The following is a 19690-nucleotide window of genomic DNA, read 5'->3' on the forward strand; positions in this document are numbered from 1 at the left end:
TGTTTTAGGGCTGGTCAGCCCACTTTTATTAAACATGAACGTAAAAGTTCAACAGAAAACTTGTCCACACAGGGACTTCCACTATCAAAAGATATAACACAACAATAATGCAAAGTCACCTGGCTCCCTCTTCAGCAGCACCGCTGCTCTTTTCACTGGTCCCTCAGACTGCCCACCCTGCTCCCCTGGCTTTCTGGGCTCTTCTGACTCACTCAGCCTGTAGTTACAGCAGCCTGCTGCACGGGCCAACTTCCAGGCCTCTCAACAACTCAGGCTCTCTCACTCCAAGACCTCTAGATTCCCTTAGTTAGTTCCCTGGACTCACCTAGCCGTCCTTGCTTTCCCAGTCTCCCAGACTCGCTTAGCTGCCTCAACCCTCTCAGTCAGATGCACGTGGAATCTCTCCTCCAGCATAGAGTGCTGTCCCTTGAGTGGAGCACACCTCTGTCTCCAGATAGGAGCACTGAACAATGACCAAGTTCTTTATTTTAAGAGCTGTGTGTACCTCCATTCACAGCCTGCTAGTCTCATGCAAGACACGAACACTAGGTTGGAGATTTCTTCCCTCCCAAAACTCTTTGAAGTCTCCAAACTTGGAGCCTAATCCAGGAATACCAAAATTCTGCTCTGCATACATGCATAATCTGTGTCATTTATATTTCCATCTTCACAGCGGCAGGGCCCCCGATTTGTAACAATGTACATAAAACTCTATATACTACAGATTTTTGACTACTTATAATCATACGTAAAACTACATTTCTGTTCAAAGAAAGCAGAATTTATTGTAGCAGTATTTTTTTTAAAATAACAAACATGTCATACTTACCTCCTTTGTGCAATGGTTTTGCACAGAGCAGCCCCAATCCTCCTCTTCTGGGGTTCCCACCCCTCACCCCTGCTCAGTACCTTCACAGTAAGCCGCTTGCTATGGGGACACTTGTGCAGTCTTGATTCTGAGCTGCACTCTGTGTGTCCATAGACGCAAGGGGTTTCCACTATCAAAAGAATTAGCACAAAAATAATGCAAACTTGGCTCCCTCTTCAGCTGGCAGTGTACACATGCTGTGACCATTGTCAGGCAAAAATTATAGCCACTGTTAGTGCAAATTTCAAATGCTTTCAATTGGAACAGCCCCCCCCATCCTTTCAATTTATACAAAACTGACCTGTTTTGGAAAATTCAAACCTTACTGTATTTAGTAAAATACAAGTCCAAATTGGTACCCTCCACAACGTTCATAACAGCATTTAATGAGATGAAGGTAAAAAAGGGGTATGATGTAACATGAAAGATTTTCTGCACACTGACCACTAGTATAAACTGTACCTGAATTCCTTGGGCAGACGAAAGTAGGGCTCGGTGAAAACGTTCAGTCTGACAAGGCGCTGTATCACCAATATCCACATGTCTGTTCTGCAGTCTTTGGGGAACAGTTGCAACACTCCAGTGTGGATCATCTCGAATGTGAGTGTTTTCCAGAGGGAAGTCTGGATAACCATTTTTCATGTCAAGCTCAACTTTCCGTGCTGCTCTTTGCCACAAAATCTGAAAATGTGTCATAACACCAACACAAACATAAAATTAGGTTGACAATTCTTAAGAAACAAAAGGAAACTTTGGACCCATAATATAGCTGTGAAATACATTTTTGTGCACCCTAACAATATCTTTACTGTGAGCTGTCTGGTTGGGCAAGTATGGGCTCAGAAGGGGTGGTTTATTACCTAATGAAGAAACCCACAAAATGTAAAATATTGCATGTTATTCCACTGCTTATGCCTGCTGGTAGGACACTAAAGCTGGCCATACACCTATAGATTATCTGCAGATTTTCTATGATTAGATGGAAAAAGTGGATGATTCCTCCATCCACACAGTTTAGCGAACATTGAGAAATCTGTTGCACTTTTTCCATCTAACCATAGAAAATCTGCAGATAATCTATAGGTGTATGGCCAGCTTAAATACCAAACGTTGCCTTGTGCATTATCAACAATGAGGAATAAGCGGCACTTTAAAGGTGTTGATGGTAGTAGATGAGGGGGTGTATTCAAGGCATGCCTTTCGGGCAGAGGTGTGACGAAAAAACCTTCAGGGCCCTAAGGAACCATAAAGAGTCCCACTAGTTCCACCACTGGTGTCAGTGGGTTTTTTTTTCTTTACCATTTTATTTTAGATTTTTTTACAATATTTTTATTTTTTACCTTTTTTTTAGGAGCCCTGTTGGGGGGCTTTGGGGAAATATCAGGGGTCTAAACAGACCTTTTATGTTTCACCTTTGAGACAGAGAAACGAGATTGAGGACACAACCCTCAATCTCCATCTTTGCAGCCTCAGCTACACAGAATGAATGGACAGGAATAGCTCTGTACAGAGCTTTCTGCCCATGCATAAACTGAAGTATAGTAAACACAGTCTACTCCTCCTCAGTTATGGATTAACAGAGCCAGTGATTGGTACAGATCGCTGACTCTGTTTATTCAGACAAGGAAGGGACTGGTAAATGACAGGAAGATGGGGGGGGGGGGGAATCGGTTCCTCTACTTCAGTGGTTCTCAAGCTCAGTCCCCAAGTACCCCCAACAGGCCATGTTTTCAGGTTTTCCTTTACTTTGCACAGCTATTTTAAATAAATATCAATGACATGGTATTGATAAGAGCTTTTTTACCTAAGGGAAGTTCCCAAAATATGTGCCGTTGGGGGTACTTGAGAATTAACATTGAGAACCACTGCTCTACATGCTGCCACCCCTCTTATCCAGGTATACAGGAGGGTATACAGGTGGGGCTGCAAGGGCCCCCTGGAGTACGGGGTTGGGTTGCTATTGTGTCTGCTTTTGTTAGTTTTCAACCAAACTTTTGAGCCCTCAATGGGCTGGAGATAATATTTGCAACACTAGCCAACTGCACATAAAACAGGGGCCAAGGTGGCACTGTCTTAGGCTGTAAGGAAAAGAATGGTTTAGCTTCTTGTTAAAACATTTGCAGCATTTTACATAATATTTGAAAAAAACTGTGATATATCATGGCCAACAGTGTAGCCAGTACATTGACACCAACCTCAATGTGTTGTGATGTATTACAGCACATCGGAACATGCTGCCAAAGAATACAACGTGTCCTGCTTTTTTCAGTGCACATCAAAACTGTATTGGTATGCACAGCGGCAATAGGGCAGAAGGCAAATAGCCTTGTTCTTGTTTTTGGACTACGTTGGACAAGACAGTCCAACACTGTTGGTGTGAATGGTAAGCAGTGTATTTATAATAAAGTTAAACAAAATCTTAACAGGGTATATTGTATGTGTGAAAAATATCGAATGGCAGGGAAAAGAAAAAAAAATCAAGCATACCAGCCCACTTGTACAGTATATGGTCAGTCATTTTTACTGAAAGGACCCATTCAGACCTTTGGCATCCTGGTTAACTGTGTTAATGCACATGTTAAGGTGGTGTAAATCCTTACATATACCCAGTGAAGTGACTGGCCTCAGGTGATACACAGACATGAAACAAACTTCCATTCAAAGTCCAGAATTTTCAAAGCTTGCTTGAGCTGTCATAAACCAGGGGGCGGAGAGCTGAAATTACACTCTGCAGAGCTCAGTAAGGAGAGCTCTGAGAGCTGATTGGATGGATGGATGGAAGGGGCACCCCCCCCCCCCTTTCAAACACACAGGAACAGAACTGAGACGTCAATCAACTAGAGATCCATCCTGGTCATATTTTTTTCTCTTCTCTCAGAAGTGACTTATGCTGATAGAAGAGGAACAAAGCAGCAGAGAAAAATTAAACATAGTGCTCCTAATTGAGACAAGTACACATTGTAGAGGGATATGCTTTGTTCATATTTCATGTCTGAGGTTTAAAACCACTTCAAGGCACATGCATTATGTGTGTTGCATTAAAGCAGCCCATTTAAATCAAAGGACTGGAAATGCAAGGTCCCAGGCCTCCTCTAGTCAAATGAGAACCTTTAGAGCCAAGAACTGCTGACATGCTTCCGTATAGAGTGGGTTCTAAGGCATAGTGGATTCAATGCAAGTTAAATTCATGGGCGCCAGACACTTCTTGAATGTCAAGAGATTTTATTTCTCTTAAACATAATACCCTTAGGACACCCTTAGGTAGTTTCAATGTTAATTGGCAGACTCTGGGACAGGTAGACAGCCATGCTGGGAAAAGCATCCAGCAAGAGGCCACATCTGCATGTGTAGGAATGCTGTCTCCTATGGCAACAGTCTTTAACAGTTTCCAACACAAGGTGTAACAGTTCTGTCACTTCAACTACAATCACTTCTTGTAGTTCTTCAGACCACTGAGCTCCCAGTCTGTCTCTCACTAGACTAGGTGATTCACTGCCACCGAATCCCTTGAGCTCTTCCACTTCACTGTAGTATCTTTCTCAAGTGTTACACCCACTTCTCTGCTAGGTCCCTAGCTTGGCACTCCAGATACTTATCAAGCTTCACCCCACTGGCCTGCTCGGTCCCTGGCTTGACACACAAGGCTGCTCTGCAAGCGTCACTTCCACTGGCTGGGTCCCTGGCTTGACACCTGCTTAAGTTTCCCGATTCTTCACCGTCCCCAGTTGGTGAGAATTCTGCTCCGGTACTTGCTTCGGCTACTCACTGTGGTCCCTGGTAATAAGGTGGGTGGTCCCTTAGTGGCGACAGCTTCCCCTCTACCTCTGATCATGACAGTTTCTCCAGCCGGCAGAACCATCACTTCTGCAAGTCACAATCCCACCCCTGCGCTGCTCTCTTACTTCTGGATAGGCCCAAACTCCAGCCCAGCAGTCCGGGCAGTACAACACATGTCCACCCAGACAGCCATCCAGGTAGCAAAGAACCCTGATCACCTAACCCAAATATATAGGTTCTCCCAGCAGGCCAAGGGATTCAAGGAAACCCCTGCCCATTGGCTGAGATACCCCATATACTCATAATCTGTCCTTGCTTTGCACTTGTCTTATCTATTGCCACCAGGTAACCGGCCACCTAGCGGCAGAATAGAGAAGTGCAGCAATTCCAGACTTAGGGTGAACTCAATTGATCCCTAACAATGAGCCAAGATAACTACACCTGGCAGGTAAATTTAAGAGCAACCCTGCCTAAACATCATAGTGCCACACACCAAAATGTACAAATAAGAACATGCACCAATTCTGGCAATGCAGCGTGCCAAATTGAGGCGCCATTCAAAATGGTAAGGTACATGTGTTAACGTGTGTTCAAAATTAATGGCATTGCAATGCACTAATACAAATAAGGTGTCTTACCATACATTGTGGTGCTACTGTACATTGCGGTAACATATGCATTACTGAGATGCACCGAACTGAAAATGTGTTCAGGTGTTCATATTACTAGTCATTCCTGAAACTGTAGTGTGTACTACATGGAACCAGGGGAAAAAATATGCTACTTTATTATATATTCAGATAAAATAAGCTTAGGATTTTTGTCAAACAAGTTTGCTCACTTTTTAAAAAATACTCACCCTATCAACATCATTATTAAAAACTGTAGTAAGTTCAGCCAGAAAATGAATTGCATCAGGTGTCAGTAGTGTATGGAACTCATTTTCCAGACCAGCTGGTGGGTCACTCAGATCCACGTTATCCATTGCCTGTAAAACAGTGAAAGTATTTGTAAACCCTAAAAACATTTTCTTTAATAAAATACTTGTTTTCTCCTTTTTTCATCCTTTGTTGCATCTCAGCAGGGATGTGCAGTGAGGTCAGTGGCTGGTGAGACACTGGCTAGTATCAGAGTCAGATACACGCAGGTTACATACGCCATGATTGTTAGAGCGAGAGCAATAATTCAAGCACTAGACCCCTCTCTAACTCTAAAAAAAAAAAAAATGTACAGTGTAGTCTATGGAGATTTTTAAATACTGAAGTTCGGCACCATTGCACAAGTGTGCGCAATTTTAAAGCGTGACATGTTAGGTATCTATTTACTCTGCGTAACATCATCTTTCACATTATACAAAATAATTGGGCTAACTTTACTGTTTTTTTTTTTCTTTTTTATTTATAAAACAGTTTCTTTCCAAAAAAAAAGTGTTTGAAAAATTGCTGCGCAAATACCATTTTATTCCCTACGGTCAAAAACTGTACTCAAGCAGATGGCTTAAGGGGCAAATTACTGAAGTTTGAAGTTATAACTTCCAACCAGTAATTTCACAGTAAATAGATAGATAATAAATTATTGTTATAACATATAGCATATAAATATATGATGTAGCTTGATTAAAACAGTACATTTTCAACAGCAGCAGATTCTCATTCTCCCTCCTGTGTGAGAAAAACATGGGATTGTGGGTAAATCTTACAGTGCCTTGCGAAAGTATTCGGCCCCCTTGAACTTTTCAACCTTTTGCCACATTTCAGGCTTCAAACATAAAGATATAAAATAAAAATTTTTTGTGAAGAATCACCAAGTGGGACACAATTGTGAAGTGGAACAAAATCTATTGGATTTTTGAAACTTTTTTAACTAATAAAAAAATGAAAAGTGGGGCGTGCAAAATTATTCGGCCCCCTTGCGTTAATACTTTGTAGAGCCACCTTTTGCTGCGATTACAGCTGCAAGTCGCTTGGGGTATGTCTCTATCAGTTTTGCACATCGAGAGACTGATATTCTTGCCCATTCTTCCTTGAAAAACAGCTCAAGCTCAGTGAGGATGGATGGAGAGCATTTGTGAACAGCAGTTTTCAGCTCTTTCCACAGATTCTCGATTGGATTCAGGTCTGGACTTTGACTTGGCCATTCTAAGCCCACGTACACACGGTCGGAGATTTTGGCAACCAAATCCGTTGGATTTTGCCCGTCGGATTTAGTCCGACGGATTGTGTCCGAAACTGTTGCATATCCAAAAAAACTGTCAATGACAATCAACACTGCGCTATCCTCAGAAATTATATACAAAAAGAAGCTGCTAACACGATCACGAGGATATACAACAGTGAATAAAATTCCAAATGTTAAATTATAGTGTAGCGCTATATAAAAAATAAAAAATAAAAAAAATAAAAAATATATTAAAACCACTTAATGATGTGACAATATTGTATAAATGTCAAGATTAAATAACATTCAGTAGTGCTTCCCAGACTGCACCACACTTACATGAAATAGTGAAAAAATATGATAAACCAAAGAAATCAAATATTGTGAGAAAGTCCAAAGAATTTATGATATGACAAAATCCAAAGAATTTATAATATGGAAAAAGTCTATTATTTGATTCAAATTAAATCCAATCCACACGTGAGAGGGAAAGAGCCATCCACCTTCTTCCTATGAAGACCACATGCAGGCACCCTGTTGCATATCCATCACCAAATAAGATGTGGGCTTACCAGATAGAATGGATCCAAGCGAATATACATTCGAAGGATCAGTCAGGCTTCAGAATACTTTTATATAGAGTTATCCAACATAAAAGGCTCTCCAGGGAATTTTCAACCAAGTACTCAAACAATGGGAAAGTCTTCCGCTTTAAACTTCAACGCACATTGTAGAACTCATACAGAAAGGAAATGAGGGCCACAATAGTGTAAATCCGTTTGAAAATTTTTTAAATAAAATAAGTAATGAACTTACATGTATCCAATGAATTAAGCGCTTATATCATATAAAAATAGAGCTGCAGTAGGAGTCCCGACGCGTTTCGTCCTCAAAAGACGTCATCTGGGGTCTACCCCAGATGACGTCTTTTGAGGACGAAACGCGTCGGGACTCCTACTGCAGCTCTATTTTTATATGATATAAGCGCTTAATTCATTGGATACATGTAAGTTCATTACTTATTTTATTAAAAAAATTTTCAAACGGATTTACACTATTGTGGCCCTCATTTCCTTTCTGTATGAGTTCTACAATGTGCGTTGAAGTTTAAAGCGGAAGACTTTCCCATTGTTTGAGTACTTGGTTGAAAATTCCCTGGAGAGCCTTTTATGTTGGATAACTCTATATAAAAGTATTCTGAAGCCTGACTGATCCTTCGAATGTATATTCGCTTGGATCCATTCTATCTGGTAAGCCCACATCTTATTTGGTGATGGATATGCCACAGGGTGCCTGCATGTGGTCTTCATAGGAAGAAGGTGGATGGCTCTTTCCCTCTCACGTGTGGATTGGATTTAATTTGAATCAAATAATAGACTTTTTCCATATTATAAATTCTTTGGATTTTGTCATATCATAAATTCTTTGGACTTTCTCACAATATTTGATTTCTTTGGTTTATCATATTTTTTCACTATTTCATGTAAGTGTGGTGCAGTCTGGGAAGCACTACTGAATGTTATTTAATCTTGACATTTATACAATATTGTCACATCATTAAGTGGTTTTAATATATTTTTTCTTTTTTTTCTTTTTTCTTTTTTATATAGCGCTACACTATAATTTAACATTCGAAACTGTTGCATACACACGGTCGGGCCAAGTTGTCTGATTTCGCGGTTGCCAAGAACGCGGTGACGTAAGCCGTGTACGGCGGGACTAGAAAAAGGAAGTTCAGCACCACGTCCGGCACCCTTTGGGCTCCTTCTGCTGATCTCGTGTTTTAGTAGAAGTTTGGTGAGAGACGATTCGCGCTTTTCAGATTAGTGATTCAGATCGCTACCGCTCTTCAGTTTGTGCTTGTCTTTGCGTATCTGATAATCAGTGCGTGCAGTCATTAAGTATTTGCTTCTCATTGTGGACTATATCTTGGTATAGTACGCTTTGAAAGGCATTTTTTATTGTCTGCTTGCTTCTGCTATTCAGGTTGTCCTTTCAGGCCTTGCTGTTTATCGGTGCTTTCTGGTGTCCGTTCTGACCAGCCGACCGTTTTCCAAACATGTTTTGTCTACGTACTCATCGTACAGTTTGTGCTGTGCAGGGGTTCTTACTTTGACTTTGACACAAGCCCAGTCCATGAACAGGGAGGGGAGGCGTTTGTGGACCAAGAATTGGTTGCGCCAGCGTCACCAGTTCTCCCACATGCCTTTGCTCCGTGAGATCCGCGAGAATAATCCTGATCATTTCTGGATTATTCTCAGGATGACGGACCCCGTTTTTCACTGTCTGCTGGCTTTGCTCACCCCTTATATCACCAGGCAGGATACCTGCATGCGGCAAGCCTTCACTCTGGAGCAGAGGCTCATCGCCACGTTGCGCTACTTGGCGACAGGGAGAAGCCTTCAGGACCTCAAGTTCTCTACAGGCATCTCCATCTCCCCCCAGGCTCTGGGGATCATTATTCCAGAGACCTGTTCTGCCATCATTCAGCTCCTGCAGAAGGACTATATTATGCTAAGTTTTATCCTTAAACATCACATTCTATGTATTTCATGATTGCTAATGTCTTGCATTTCTTTCCTCATTCCCTAATTACCATCATTGCAATATGCTCTAATTCATATGCTCTGCCCCTTTGTCCTCATGCAGATTTGCCTCACTAACTTCCCCACCATGCTCTTCTTGGCCCCTAAAACTATAGTCTAGTCACTTAACAAAGTCTTTTGTCAGCTCCATAGTATTGCTTTCCCCTAAACACCCCCTAAAATCTCTACAAATGTGATGTGTGTGCTTCAATTCATGCAAAGTGACCTTTTTTGGGTTTTTTGGAGTTGTGCCAAACTCATTAGGTACCCCCCTCTCCCCAACTGCTACCTCAGCTGATAGCAATCTTCTATCTGATGACTTGACCCAACCCAATACACACTCTAAATACCTTTATCATGATCACATTTATGTACAAATTCACCAAAGCATGTAGTGTAAGGGCCTGCCTCAATACTTTCAAATGCTAGTTTTTTTTTTAAACACATTAATTTTCTTGCTATATAATAGCAGAATGTCAAAATGTGCTTCCATTTTGTTATTATGACACTTCTTACCTGTCCGGTGGGCTGCCAATAGTGTAACTAAGGAGGGGCTTCACAAAGTATCACACATTATTTAGGCATTCAGCTCTCAATCAAGTGGAGAGGGTTACCTGTCCTAAACATCCCCCCTCATTTTTTAGCAAGGGCCCATCAGATGGGGGGGGGGGGGGGGGGATATGACTCTCATAAGGGGACCTTATACTTTACTCTTTAAAAACTCATTTCTAAAAATGTTATACTAATTTTGCCCAAAAATTTGGGTGTCTAATCTGCATGCAATGTTGATTTGTCAAATTACTATTTTTTTTTCTTGTGTCACTACACAGTGTCCTTCAACGCTACAGGAATAGCAGACTGTGGCCTCCCACTTTGCCATTTTTATTAAAGTTGTGCCTTTTTCACCAACAGTGCAAATCCAAGTTCAGAGCGAGATGAGGGGACAGTCTCTTCTTCAGATAATCGTATTATGTTGTGGGTCTGCTACACACACACCTTCTTTTTGTTAACTAATGTGTAGTGCATTACTGATCTAAATCATGCTCATTTTCAGCACCATGGCAGGAAAATGGCATGATTGTCCAAATTTACACATCACTGTGGGTGCTTTTTACTAAAGGCACATCCACTATGCACTACAAGTGCACTGCAAAAGTACACCTGAAACTGCACTTGGAGTGCAAAGTGGAGTTGCCTTTAGTAAATCACACTCCTTCACAGCACAAACTAAAATTTGACTACAAATACATTTTAAGCCCAATGAAAAAGGAAGCCACACATTGTTGAGAATTCAACTTTTTAATACAAGCACATTCATATGTGCGTTTAGTAAAGGTTTTTTACAACAAACCAAGATATTTTGGGTATCCAAAACAGAGTTTAATCATATTTATTTGTTACTTGTTTTTTTGTGTAAACAGGAATGTATCAAACCGTAAAATACAGAACACAGGAACTTACAAAGTTCAACTTGGAAAAGTGAAGACTATCAGACATGAGTATGTACAAACTGGGCTGATATTGCCTTCATCACATGGGGTGTGACCCCTGAAAAATCCAAATTTGGAAGATGCACACAGTGTGTCAACATGTACTATCTCCCATCATGGGGGATCAATGTACATGGTTTGGGGCTGCAACCCCTTCATCTCAGCCACTTTACACAAAACACGTACATTGATCACCCATGATGGGAGATAGCGCATGTTTACACACTCTGTGCATCTTCCAAATTTTTAATTATGCAAAATACAACATTTTTATGTTAAAAAGCAAAAATAAAACCCTATCTAGTTTTTTTGTTTTCAAACTCTTCCCAAAACATCAATGATGTTCTTCATTTTATTTTTAACCTCATTGATGTTTTGTTGTACAATTTCCAAATCCCTATTGCACCCCATTATCTCCCCAATCAAGATCTGGACACTTTCACTGGTAAAACGGGAATCTTCCTCCACATCACCTAGAAAAAAATAAAAAACACACCATGTAATCCAAATATGGTGATATACATTGATGAGCTTACCGGAAGCTGTGTTCTCCGACACTCACCTGTTGTGGTGACAATTTGTCCAACCTCCACGATCTCTCCTTCCCCCTCCTCCTCCTGCTCCTGCTCCTCTGTTTCTTCTTTTGGAAGTTGCCCTTCTTTGGGAGGGGTGTGGTCCCTGGTGTCCTCATGGTCCCTGGTGTCCTCATACTTGCCGAGTCTTCTCTTCCCTATGAGAATGTAAACAAAGATTAATTAGCACACAGAGGGCAGAAATAGGAATCTGAAACATTGCTTGGAAGTGTGGTACAATTGTTTTTTTGGGCCGAGTTACAAGGTGAGAACATTATTGGGGCCACTTTGTTAAGCTGGAATACTTCCCTGCAGAACGATGTTTCATACGAACGAACGAAACCATGACCTTGAAAGTGGCCATTTTAAAATGCACAACATGAAATCAAAGCACATGGAGCGTGTATGCAAGCAAGAATAATCATATGAACACACGACAACTACTTACTTTTTTTAAGAACACGCTTGATCCTTGGGTACTGCTCGTGCTCCCTCAGTTTCAGGTCTGACCAGCGTTTTCTCAGTTGATCCTTGGATCGGCGTACCCCAAAATTCTTCAGAAGACTCTTCATAATTTTATTCATGATCTTGGCCTTTCTGATATTTGGGTTTGGGTAAGGTCCATACTTCCTATCATAGTCGGTCCTGTTCAATATGTCGACCATCTCCAACATCTCTCCAAAAGACATATTTGAGGCCTTAAATCTTGTCTTCCTGGATCGGGACGTTTCAGGCTCCGGGCTTTCCTCACTCTCCTCCTCATTAGTGGAACTATTATTGCGCACCTGCGTTCTCTCCACCATGTGCTCTCCCCACTGCGTGGGAAGCGAAGGGGCGAGGAATAGTCTGGAAAGAACGTCAGAGGCGGGCGGAGTTTCACGCATGCGCACTGTATATAAAACGCCACACATGTGTATCGTCCGTACGATCTGGGAGGAGAGTGTGAGTCACGGACGCGGCGAACGTAGAAACAAAGGTAACATTTTTAACTTTGTGCTTCACTAGACTAGACTGCTTGTATCTAGGCCGATGTTGGGACAAGATTAGGAGGGATTTTAATTGCATTATTAGTATTTGAGGGTTTGTCTTGTGTTGTGTCTTGCAGACAAAATGGACCCATTCAACAATCCCAACTTTATGGGGCTATTCCTTGAGCTCTACATGGAGATGCCCTGCCTGTGGCAGTTCCACAACAAGTTTTATAATGACAGATCAAAGAGGAACGCAGCACTGGAGAAACTGCTTGCTTTGGTGCAGATCAGGGTCCCCACTGCAGACATGACATATCTGAATTGCAAAATTGTGGCCATGAAGCTTACATATTTCAGGGAGAGAAAGAAGCACCTGGAGTCCTTGAGAGCAGGAGATCCAGATGCTGTTTATTACCCCAGGATGGTGCACTTTGACAGGCTGCATTTTCTGGTAGACCATGGGGTACCCAGGCCACCGCTCAGGCCACCACTCTCCAGGCTTCCTCCAAGGCATCCTTCACCCCCAGCTGAGGCTTCTGATGTCCAACCTGGGCCTTCCAGGCAGCACCATGTGGTGGGGCCCAGCTTGGGACAGGTATTGCATTGTTGAACATATTTCTTGTGTTACATTTAATGATGTTAACTAGATGTTCTTATTGATCAGTAAGTTGAGATTTCTCCAAGTGGTTTACATCTTAATAGACAGTAGTGACCAAAAATGATTGGGACGGGAAAGAAAAATGCTGGTGTCAGAATGATAGTCTGTTCTATTTGGTAACAGTCAAATAGCAAAAGCCAGGAGCACAAAATGTTGTGATTGATGATCAAAAAACTAAAACTATGTCCCCTTTTCATACACAGGAAGACCTCAGTCGGGGGGAGGCTGTGGCAAGTGGCAGCCAGGAGGTCCACCAAAGCCCTCCTTCTCCTGCCCCAGCTACAGGAGCCCAGCCACAGCCTGGAAGGATGCCTGGTGGGAAGTCACAAAGGAAGAGCAGAGAGTGATGGCCTGGGTTGAGTCTGGTGTGCCAGAAGATGCAGCCTCTTCAAGATCACCATCCTGGGGACAGAAATGGCATCTGAATTTCCTGCTCTCTAGGACTTCAGGAGCAGACTTCTCTCCCTGAGATATCTACTCCTCAGGCCACCAATTTTTTTATATCTCATTTAGTCATGTCTGCCCTGGGGGCCAAAGGCTGCACCAAAGTTAAGAAGTTTCTCCAGTGCTGCGTTCCTAGTTTTATTTTCGAGCAAACAAAATAAATTTAATTTTTGTTTGATGAAATACTTGTGTATTGTGTTTTCCTTCAAAAAGTAAAGAACAAGGGGTACCAACACTAAACAACCTCCTGTAGATTAAAAAAGAAAATCTAAAAAATACAATAATGTTGTTGTTGTAAGTTTACACCCAAAAATAAAAATTAAGAAATAAGGAGAAATGAGCAGTGTCTTTAAAGGAGATTTTTAAAAACATCCAAAAAATAAAAAAACAAATCAAACATTGTGTAGATGTGACGCAAACTAAAATTGTATTGCTGAAATGGTTAAAAAAGAGTAATGAAATCCGTTCGGGAGAAGTGTGTGTGACTATGAGCATCAAAAGAAGTTGGTTCTTGCAGCATTGTAAAGAACAAGAGAATGCGCTTGATGAATGATTTTTTAACATTGCAGCGTGACGAATGTGCTATATCGCTTACGAGCAGTAGTTTTACCTGAACGAGCACTTCCGTGTCGGAATTTGAATGTGAGCATGCGTGGCACTTGGTCCAATAAAAATGCTCTACACATGATCGGATTAGGTCCGACCGGCCCAGTTGGTCGGGAAATATTTCCAACATGTTGGAAAACTGGGTCGGACGGAGATTTGGACGGAATCAGTCCGATGCATACCACACACAGTCGGATTATCTGACGACACGGTCCGATAATACGCATTCCGACAGATTCTCCGACCGTGTGTACAAGGCATAACACCTGGATATGTTTATTTGTGAACCATTCCTTTGTAGATTTTGCTGTATGTTTGGGATCATTGTCTTGTTGGAAGATAAATCTCCGTCCCAGTTTCAGGTCTTTTGCAGACTCCAACAGCTTTTCATCCAGAATGGTCCTGTATTTGGCTGCATCCATCTTCCCCTCAATTTTAACCATCTTCCCTGTCCCTGCTGAAGAAAAGCAGGCCCAAACCATGATGCTGCCACCACCATGTTTGACAGTGGGGATGGTGTGTTGAGGGTGATGAGCTGTGTTGCTTTTACGCCAAACATATCGTTTTGCATTGTGGGCAAAAAGTTTGATTTTGGTCTCATCTGACCAGAGCATCTTCTTCTACATGTTTGGTGTGTCTCCCAGGTGGCTTGTGGCAAACTTTAGACGAGACTTTTTATGGATATCTTTGAGAAATGGCTTTCTTCTTGCCACTCTTCCATAAAGGCCAGATTTGTGCAGTGTACGACTGATTGTTGTCCTATGGACAGACTCTCCCACCTCAGCTGTAGTTCTCTGCAGTTCATCCAGAGTGATCATGGGCCTCTTGGCTGCATCTCTGATCAGTCTTCTCCTTGTCTGAGCTGAAAGTTTAGAGGGACGGCCAGGTCTTGGTAGATCTGCAGTGGTCTGATACTCCTTCCATTTCAAAATGATCGCTTGCACAGTGCTCCTTGGGATGTTTAAAGCTTGGGAAATCTTTTTTTATCCAAATCCGGCTTTAAACTTCTCCACAACAGTATTACGGACCTGTCTGGTGTGTTCCTTGGTCTTCATGATGCTCTCTGCGCTTTCAACAGAACCCTGAGACTATCACAGAACAGGTGCATTTATACAGAGACTTGATTACACACAGGTGGATTCTATTTATCACCATCAGTCATTTAGGACAACATTGGAACATTCAGAGATCCTTTATTTGCTAAAAAAGTTTAAATTATCCAATAGATTTCGTTCCACTTCACAATTGTGTCCAACTTGTTGGTGATTCTTCACAAATAATAAAGATTTTATATCTTTATGTTTGAAGCCTGAAATGTGGCAAAAGGTTGAAAAGTTCAAGGGGGCCGAATAGATTCGCAAGGCACTGTATATCCATAAACCCATGTTTTTACCTTGTAGTTAAGAGGGCTGGGCTTTTAGACACATTCCTTCTATGTGCCCCTTCTATGACAATGCAGTGAGAGGCTTGCCTCCACTGCAGCATTTTTATTTCCCATCTAAATGCATGCATTGCAGTAATGGCTGAATGGTATTACTCAGCGTGGGTTTCCAGATGGTGAAAGCAGTGGACCATACCACTTTTTATCAGCACAACCAGGAAAATAATTAAAACAAAGACAGAACGTCATTATACAGTGCCTTGCAAAAGTATTCACCCCCTTTGCATTTTTCATGTTTTGTTGCCTTACAACCTGGAATTAACATTGATTGTTTGAGGATTTGCATCATTTAATTCACAGAACATGCCCACAACTTTGAAGATTTTTTTTTTTATTGTGAAGCAAACAACAAATATGACAAAATAAGAGAAAAAGTAAATGTGCAGAACTATGCATCCCCTTAGAGTCAATACTTTGTAGAGCCACCTTTTGTGGCTATCACAGCTTCAAGTCGCTTTGGATAAGCCTCTTTAAAGTGGTTGTAAACCCTTACGACCAACTTTGACCTACAGGTAAGCCTTAATCTAGGCTTACCTGTAGGTCCAAGAAATATCTCCTAAACCTACACGGTTTAGGAGATATTTTGCCGAAAGACAGGCACCGCTGTCACCGGCGCATGCGCCATAGACAGCGGCGCGCAGGCGCACTAAGCGCGCCGCGGTCAACGGCGATATGCTGCAAGTGGTGGCTCCCATGCGCATGCGCGGGAGTGACGTCACCGCGGCTTCGCCGAATGACAGCGGCGGAGCAGCGAGACCCACCGAGAAGATGGATGCGCCGGACTACAGGGGACAGCGGTGACTTCGCTGGCTCCTGTGTCAGGTAAGTGACACATAATGGACTACTATGCGATGCATAGTAGTCCATTATGCTTTACCTTTGCAGGGAAGGAAAGAGGAAGTAAACTCATCAGGGTTTACTTCCTCTTTAAGTCTGACCACAGATTTTCTGTTGGATTGAGGTCTAGGCTTTGACTAGGCCATTCCAACACATTTACAGGGCTGGTGCAAGCATTTTTGACATCCTATGTGAAACCTCATTTTGCTGCCGCCATTGGCTCCACCCCTGACCCCACCCCCTGACCCTGACTCCACCCATAGTTACATACATGCATAGTTACATGCTGCAGGCTGCAGAGCATGCAGACGCGGAGGGAAACAAGCGGCCGGACACCCCTAGGCAGCAGTGCACCCTAGGCGGCTGCCTAGTTTGCCTAGTGGTAGCGCCGGCCCTGCACATTTACATGTTTCCCCTTAAACCACTCAAGTGTTGCTTTAGCAGTGTGTTTGGGGTCATTGTCCTGCTGGAAGGTGAACCACTATCCTAGCCTAAAATCACACACAGAGTGGTACAGGTTTTCCTCAAGAATATCCCTGTATTTAGCACCATCCACCTTTCCCTCAACTCTGACCTGTTTCCCAGTCCCGACTGCTGACAAACATCCCCACAGCATGATGCTGCCACCACCATGTTTCATTGCGGGGATGGTGTTCTTTGGGTGATGTGTTGAGTTTGCGACAGACATAGCGTTTTCTTTGATGGCCAAAAAGTACAATTTTTGTCTCATCAGACCAGAGCACCTTCCTCCATACATTTTGGGAGTCTCCCACATGCCTTTTCACAAACTCAAAACGTGCCATTTTGTTTTTTGCTGAAAGTAATGGTTTTCTTCTGGGAACTCTGCCATAAAGCCCAACTCTATGGAGTGTACGGCTTATTGTCGTCCTATGTACAGATACTCCAGTCTCTGCTGTGGAACTCTGCAGCTCCTCCAGGGTTGCCTTAGGTCTCAGTGCTGCCTCTCTGATTAATACCCTCCTTGCCCGGTCCGTGAGTTTTGGTGTGCGGCCGTCTCTTGGCAGGTTTGCTGTTGTGCCATGTTCTTTCCATTTGGTTATGATAGATTTAATGGTGCTCCTAGGGATCATCAAAGATTTGGATATTTTTTTATACCCTAACCTTGACTTGTACTTCTCAACAACAGTGCCCCTTACTTGTTTGGAGGCAGTGTTTGGTTAGTGGTGCCTCTTGCTTAGGTGTTGCAGCCTCTGGGGCCTTTTAAAAAGGTGTGTATATGTAATGATAGATCATGTGACACTTAGATTGCACACAGGTGGACATCATTTCGCTAGTTATGTGACTTCTGAAGGTAATTGGTTGCACCAGAGCTTTTTATGGGCTTCATAATAAAGGGGGTGAATACATACGAACATGCCAATTATCAGTTTTTTATTTCTGAAAACTTGTTTTATGTATATATTTTTCTAATTTTCCTTCACCAACTTAGACTATTGTGTCCTGATCCATCACATATAATTGAGATTAAAAAACATTGTACTAAAAGCTGTAATGTAACAAAATAGGTAAAAAGCCAAGGGGGTGAATACTTTTGCAAGGGACTGTACCTCCTTTATACAGCCGTTTAGCGGTATATACTGGATTCCAATGGCAAGAATCACCAGATTCTTGTGGCTGCAATGACAGGTGCATACAAAAAAGCAACGGCTCTTCAGCCTGTACAAAGTATTGACAGACAGTAGCCTGGTCGTACAGGTTAAAAAAAATTACAATATTTCACTATTTTATCCTTGCATAATTTTGCACATTAAGAATACTTTACCTGCAATTTATACTTTCCAACTACTTTACACAATCTAATATTTCATAACAATGTGACCAATTTGGACAACTCTACCAATAATCAGACACAACCTACATTATTGGTATTTTGAAGGCTTCCTGCACTGTTCCAAAGCAACCAGTCAGATTTAAATCTTCTGTCATATCACAGAAGTTTAGATCTGATCTATGTGGCCAACCCAAAGATTTCACTAAGAAAGATAACAAACTGGATCACTTTTATGATCTGCTATAAGAGGCCACAACAAAACAGGATCTCCAAGTTATAGAACAAGTAGCAAGTAGTTACTCACAGTGTTTCCGGAAATAAAATGCGTACAGTATATCTGCAGATCTTTATTTAAGGAGTTGGAAAATGGGATTGCGCAGTAAGTACGTTCCCATCAATATTTAACAGTGATGTCCTCAGACTTTGATCTGTAACTTTAAACATTCCACAAAAGTAAGATTATTTCTCATGCATATCTGGTTAACAGAATTAGTGAGGCATTTTGTAAAGCTTAACGGATGAGAAAAAAAAAAGATAGATAACCTAAATTGCAACTTGGACCACTAACAATTGTAATATATAAATGCTGTAAATTAAGAATACTTTCAAAATAGAGGTGTTAATAGTTTATTTTTTATCAATTAACAAAATGTAAAGTAAATGAGCAGAAGAGAAATCCAAATCAAATCAATATTTGGTGTGATTACCCTTTTATAGGGTAAATGGAATAGCCATTTTATTTATCATTTATCAACCATTTATTTATGATTAGCAAAATATGTATTTCTGATAAAGCACAGGCCTGGACTGGCCATAGGGCAGACCGGGCATTTGCCCGGTGGGCCGGGGGCCGCTGGGCTGCATGTCTGGCACATGCAGAGTCGGCCGCGGGTTCTGTCATGCTGCAGGACCGGTGTACTAACACTGGCCGTTGATGTTCCGCCAGCGGTGTAATAAGTGGGGGCGGGCCGCCAGTGACAGGCTCTTTGAGAGCTGTAGTTGCTCTTTACAGTGGGGGGTGGGTGCGTGCTAGCCTCGGAGCCGCACTTGAGTGACAAACGTAGGCACATGGGGGCGGAACCCGCAACGATTCCCCTTCTCTCTGGCACAGTGGAAGCAGCTCTGATCAGTCTCGGTTCAGCTATCTCGCACAGCCGAGCAGAGTGAAGCCGCCTCCCCCTACCCCTCCTCCTTTATGTCTACACAGGGGGAGGGGACTCGACATGCAGTCCTGTGCTGATCTCAGGACCTGAGACTCAGGTTCATTATGGGTCTGAAGGGGAGGTGTGTAATGTAGGGGGGGGGGGTTCTGTAGTGTAGAGGGGGTCTGTAATGTAGGGGGGTTCTGTAGTGTAGGGGGTCTGTAATGTAGGGGGGGTTCTGTAGTGTAGGGGGGGTCTGTAATGTAGGGGGGTTCTGTAATGTAGGGGGGTCTGTAGTGTAGGGGGGTTCTGTAATGTAGGGGGGTCTGTAGTGTAGGGGGGTTCTGTAG

The 19690-nt window shown here is 42.4% G+C and overlaps 1 protein-coding gene across 1 annotated transcript in view; it reads right to left on the reverse strand.

Annotated features, from left to right (window-relative positions):
- Positions 1-18554, reverse strand: part of LOC143975011 (uncharacterized) — a 76395-nt gene extending 57841 nt beyond the window's left edge. The window contains exons 1-3 of the mRNA XM_077476923.1: positions 18503-18554; positions 5505-5633; positions 1331-1549 (exon numbers count right to left, since the gene is read on the reverse strand). Coding sequence (XP_077333049.1) covers positions 1331-1549; positions 5505-5630 — 345 coding nt within the window. The 5' untranslated portion in view covers positions 5631-5633; positions 18503-18554. The remainder of the gene's footprint in view (positions 1-1330; positions 1550-5504; positions 5634-18502) is intronic.
- Positions 18555-19690: the final 1136 nt, after the last annotated feature.

This window comes from Lithobates pipiens, unplaced genomic scaffold (genome assembly GCF_037356315.1).
Source record: "Lithobates pipiens isolate NorthernLeopardFrog02 unplaced genomic scaffold, aLitPip1_a1.2 Scaffold_13, whole genome shotgun sequence".
NCBI classification, from domain to species: Eukaryota; Metazoa; Chordata; class Amphibia; order Anura; family Ranidae; genus Lithobates; species Lithobates pipiens.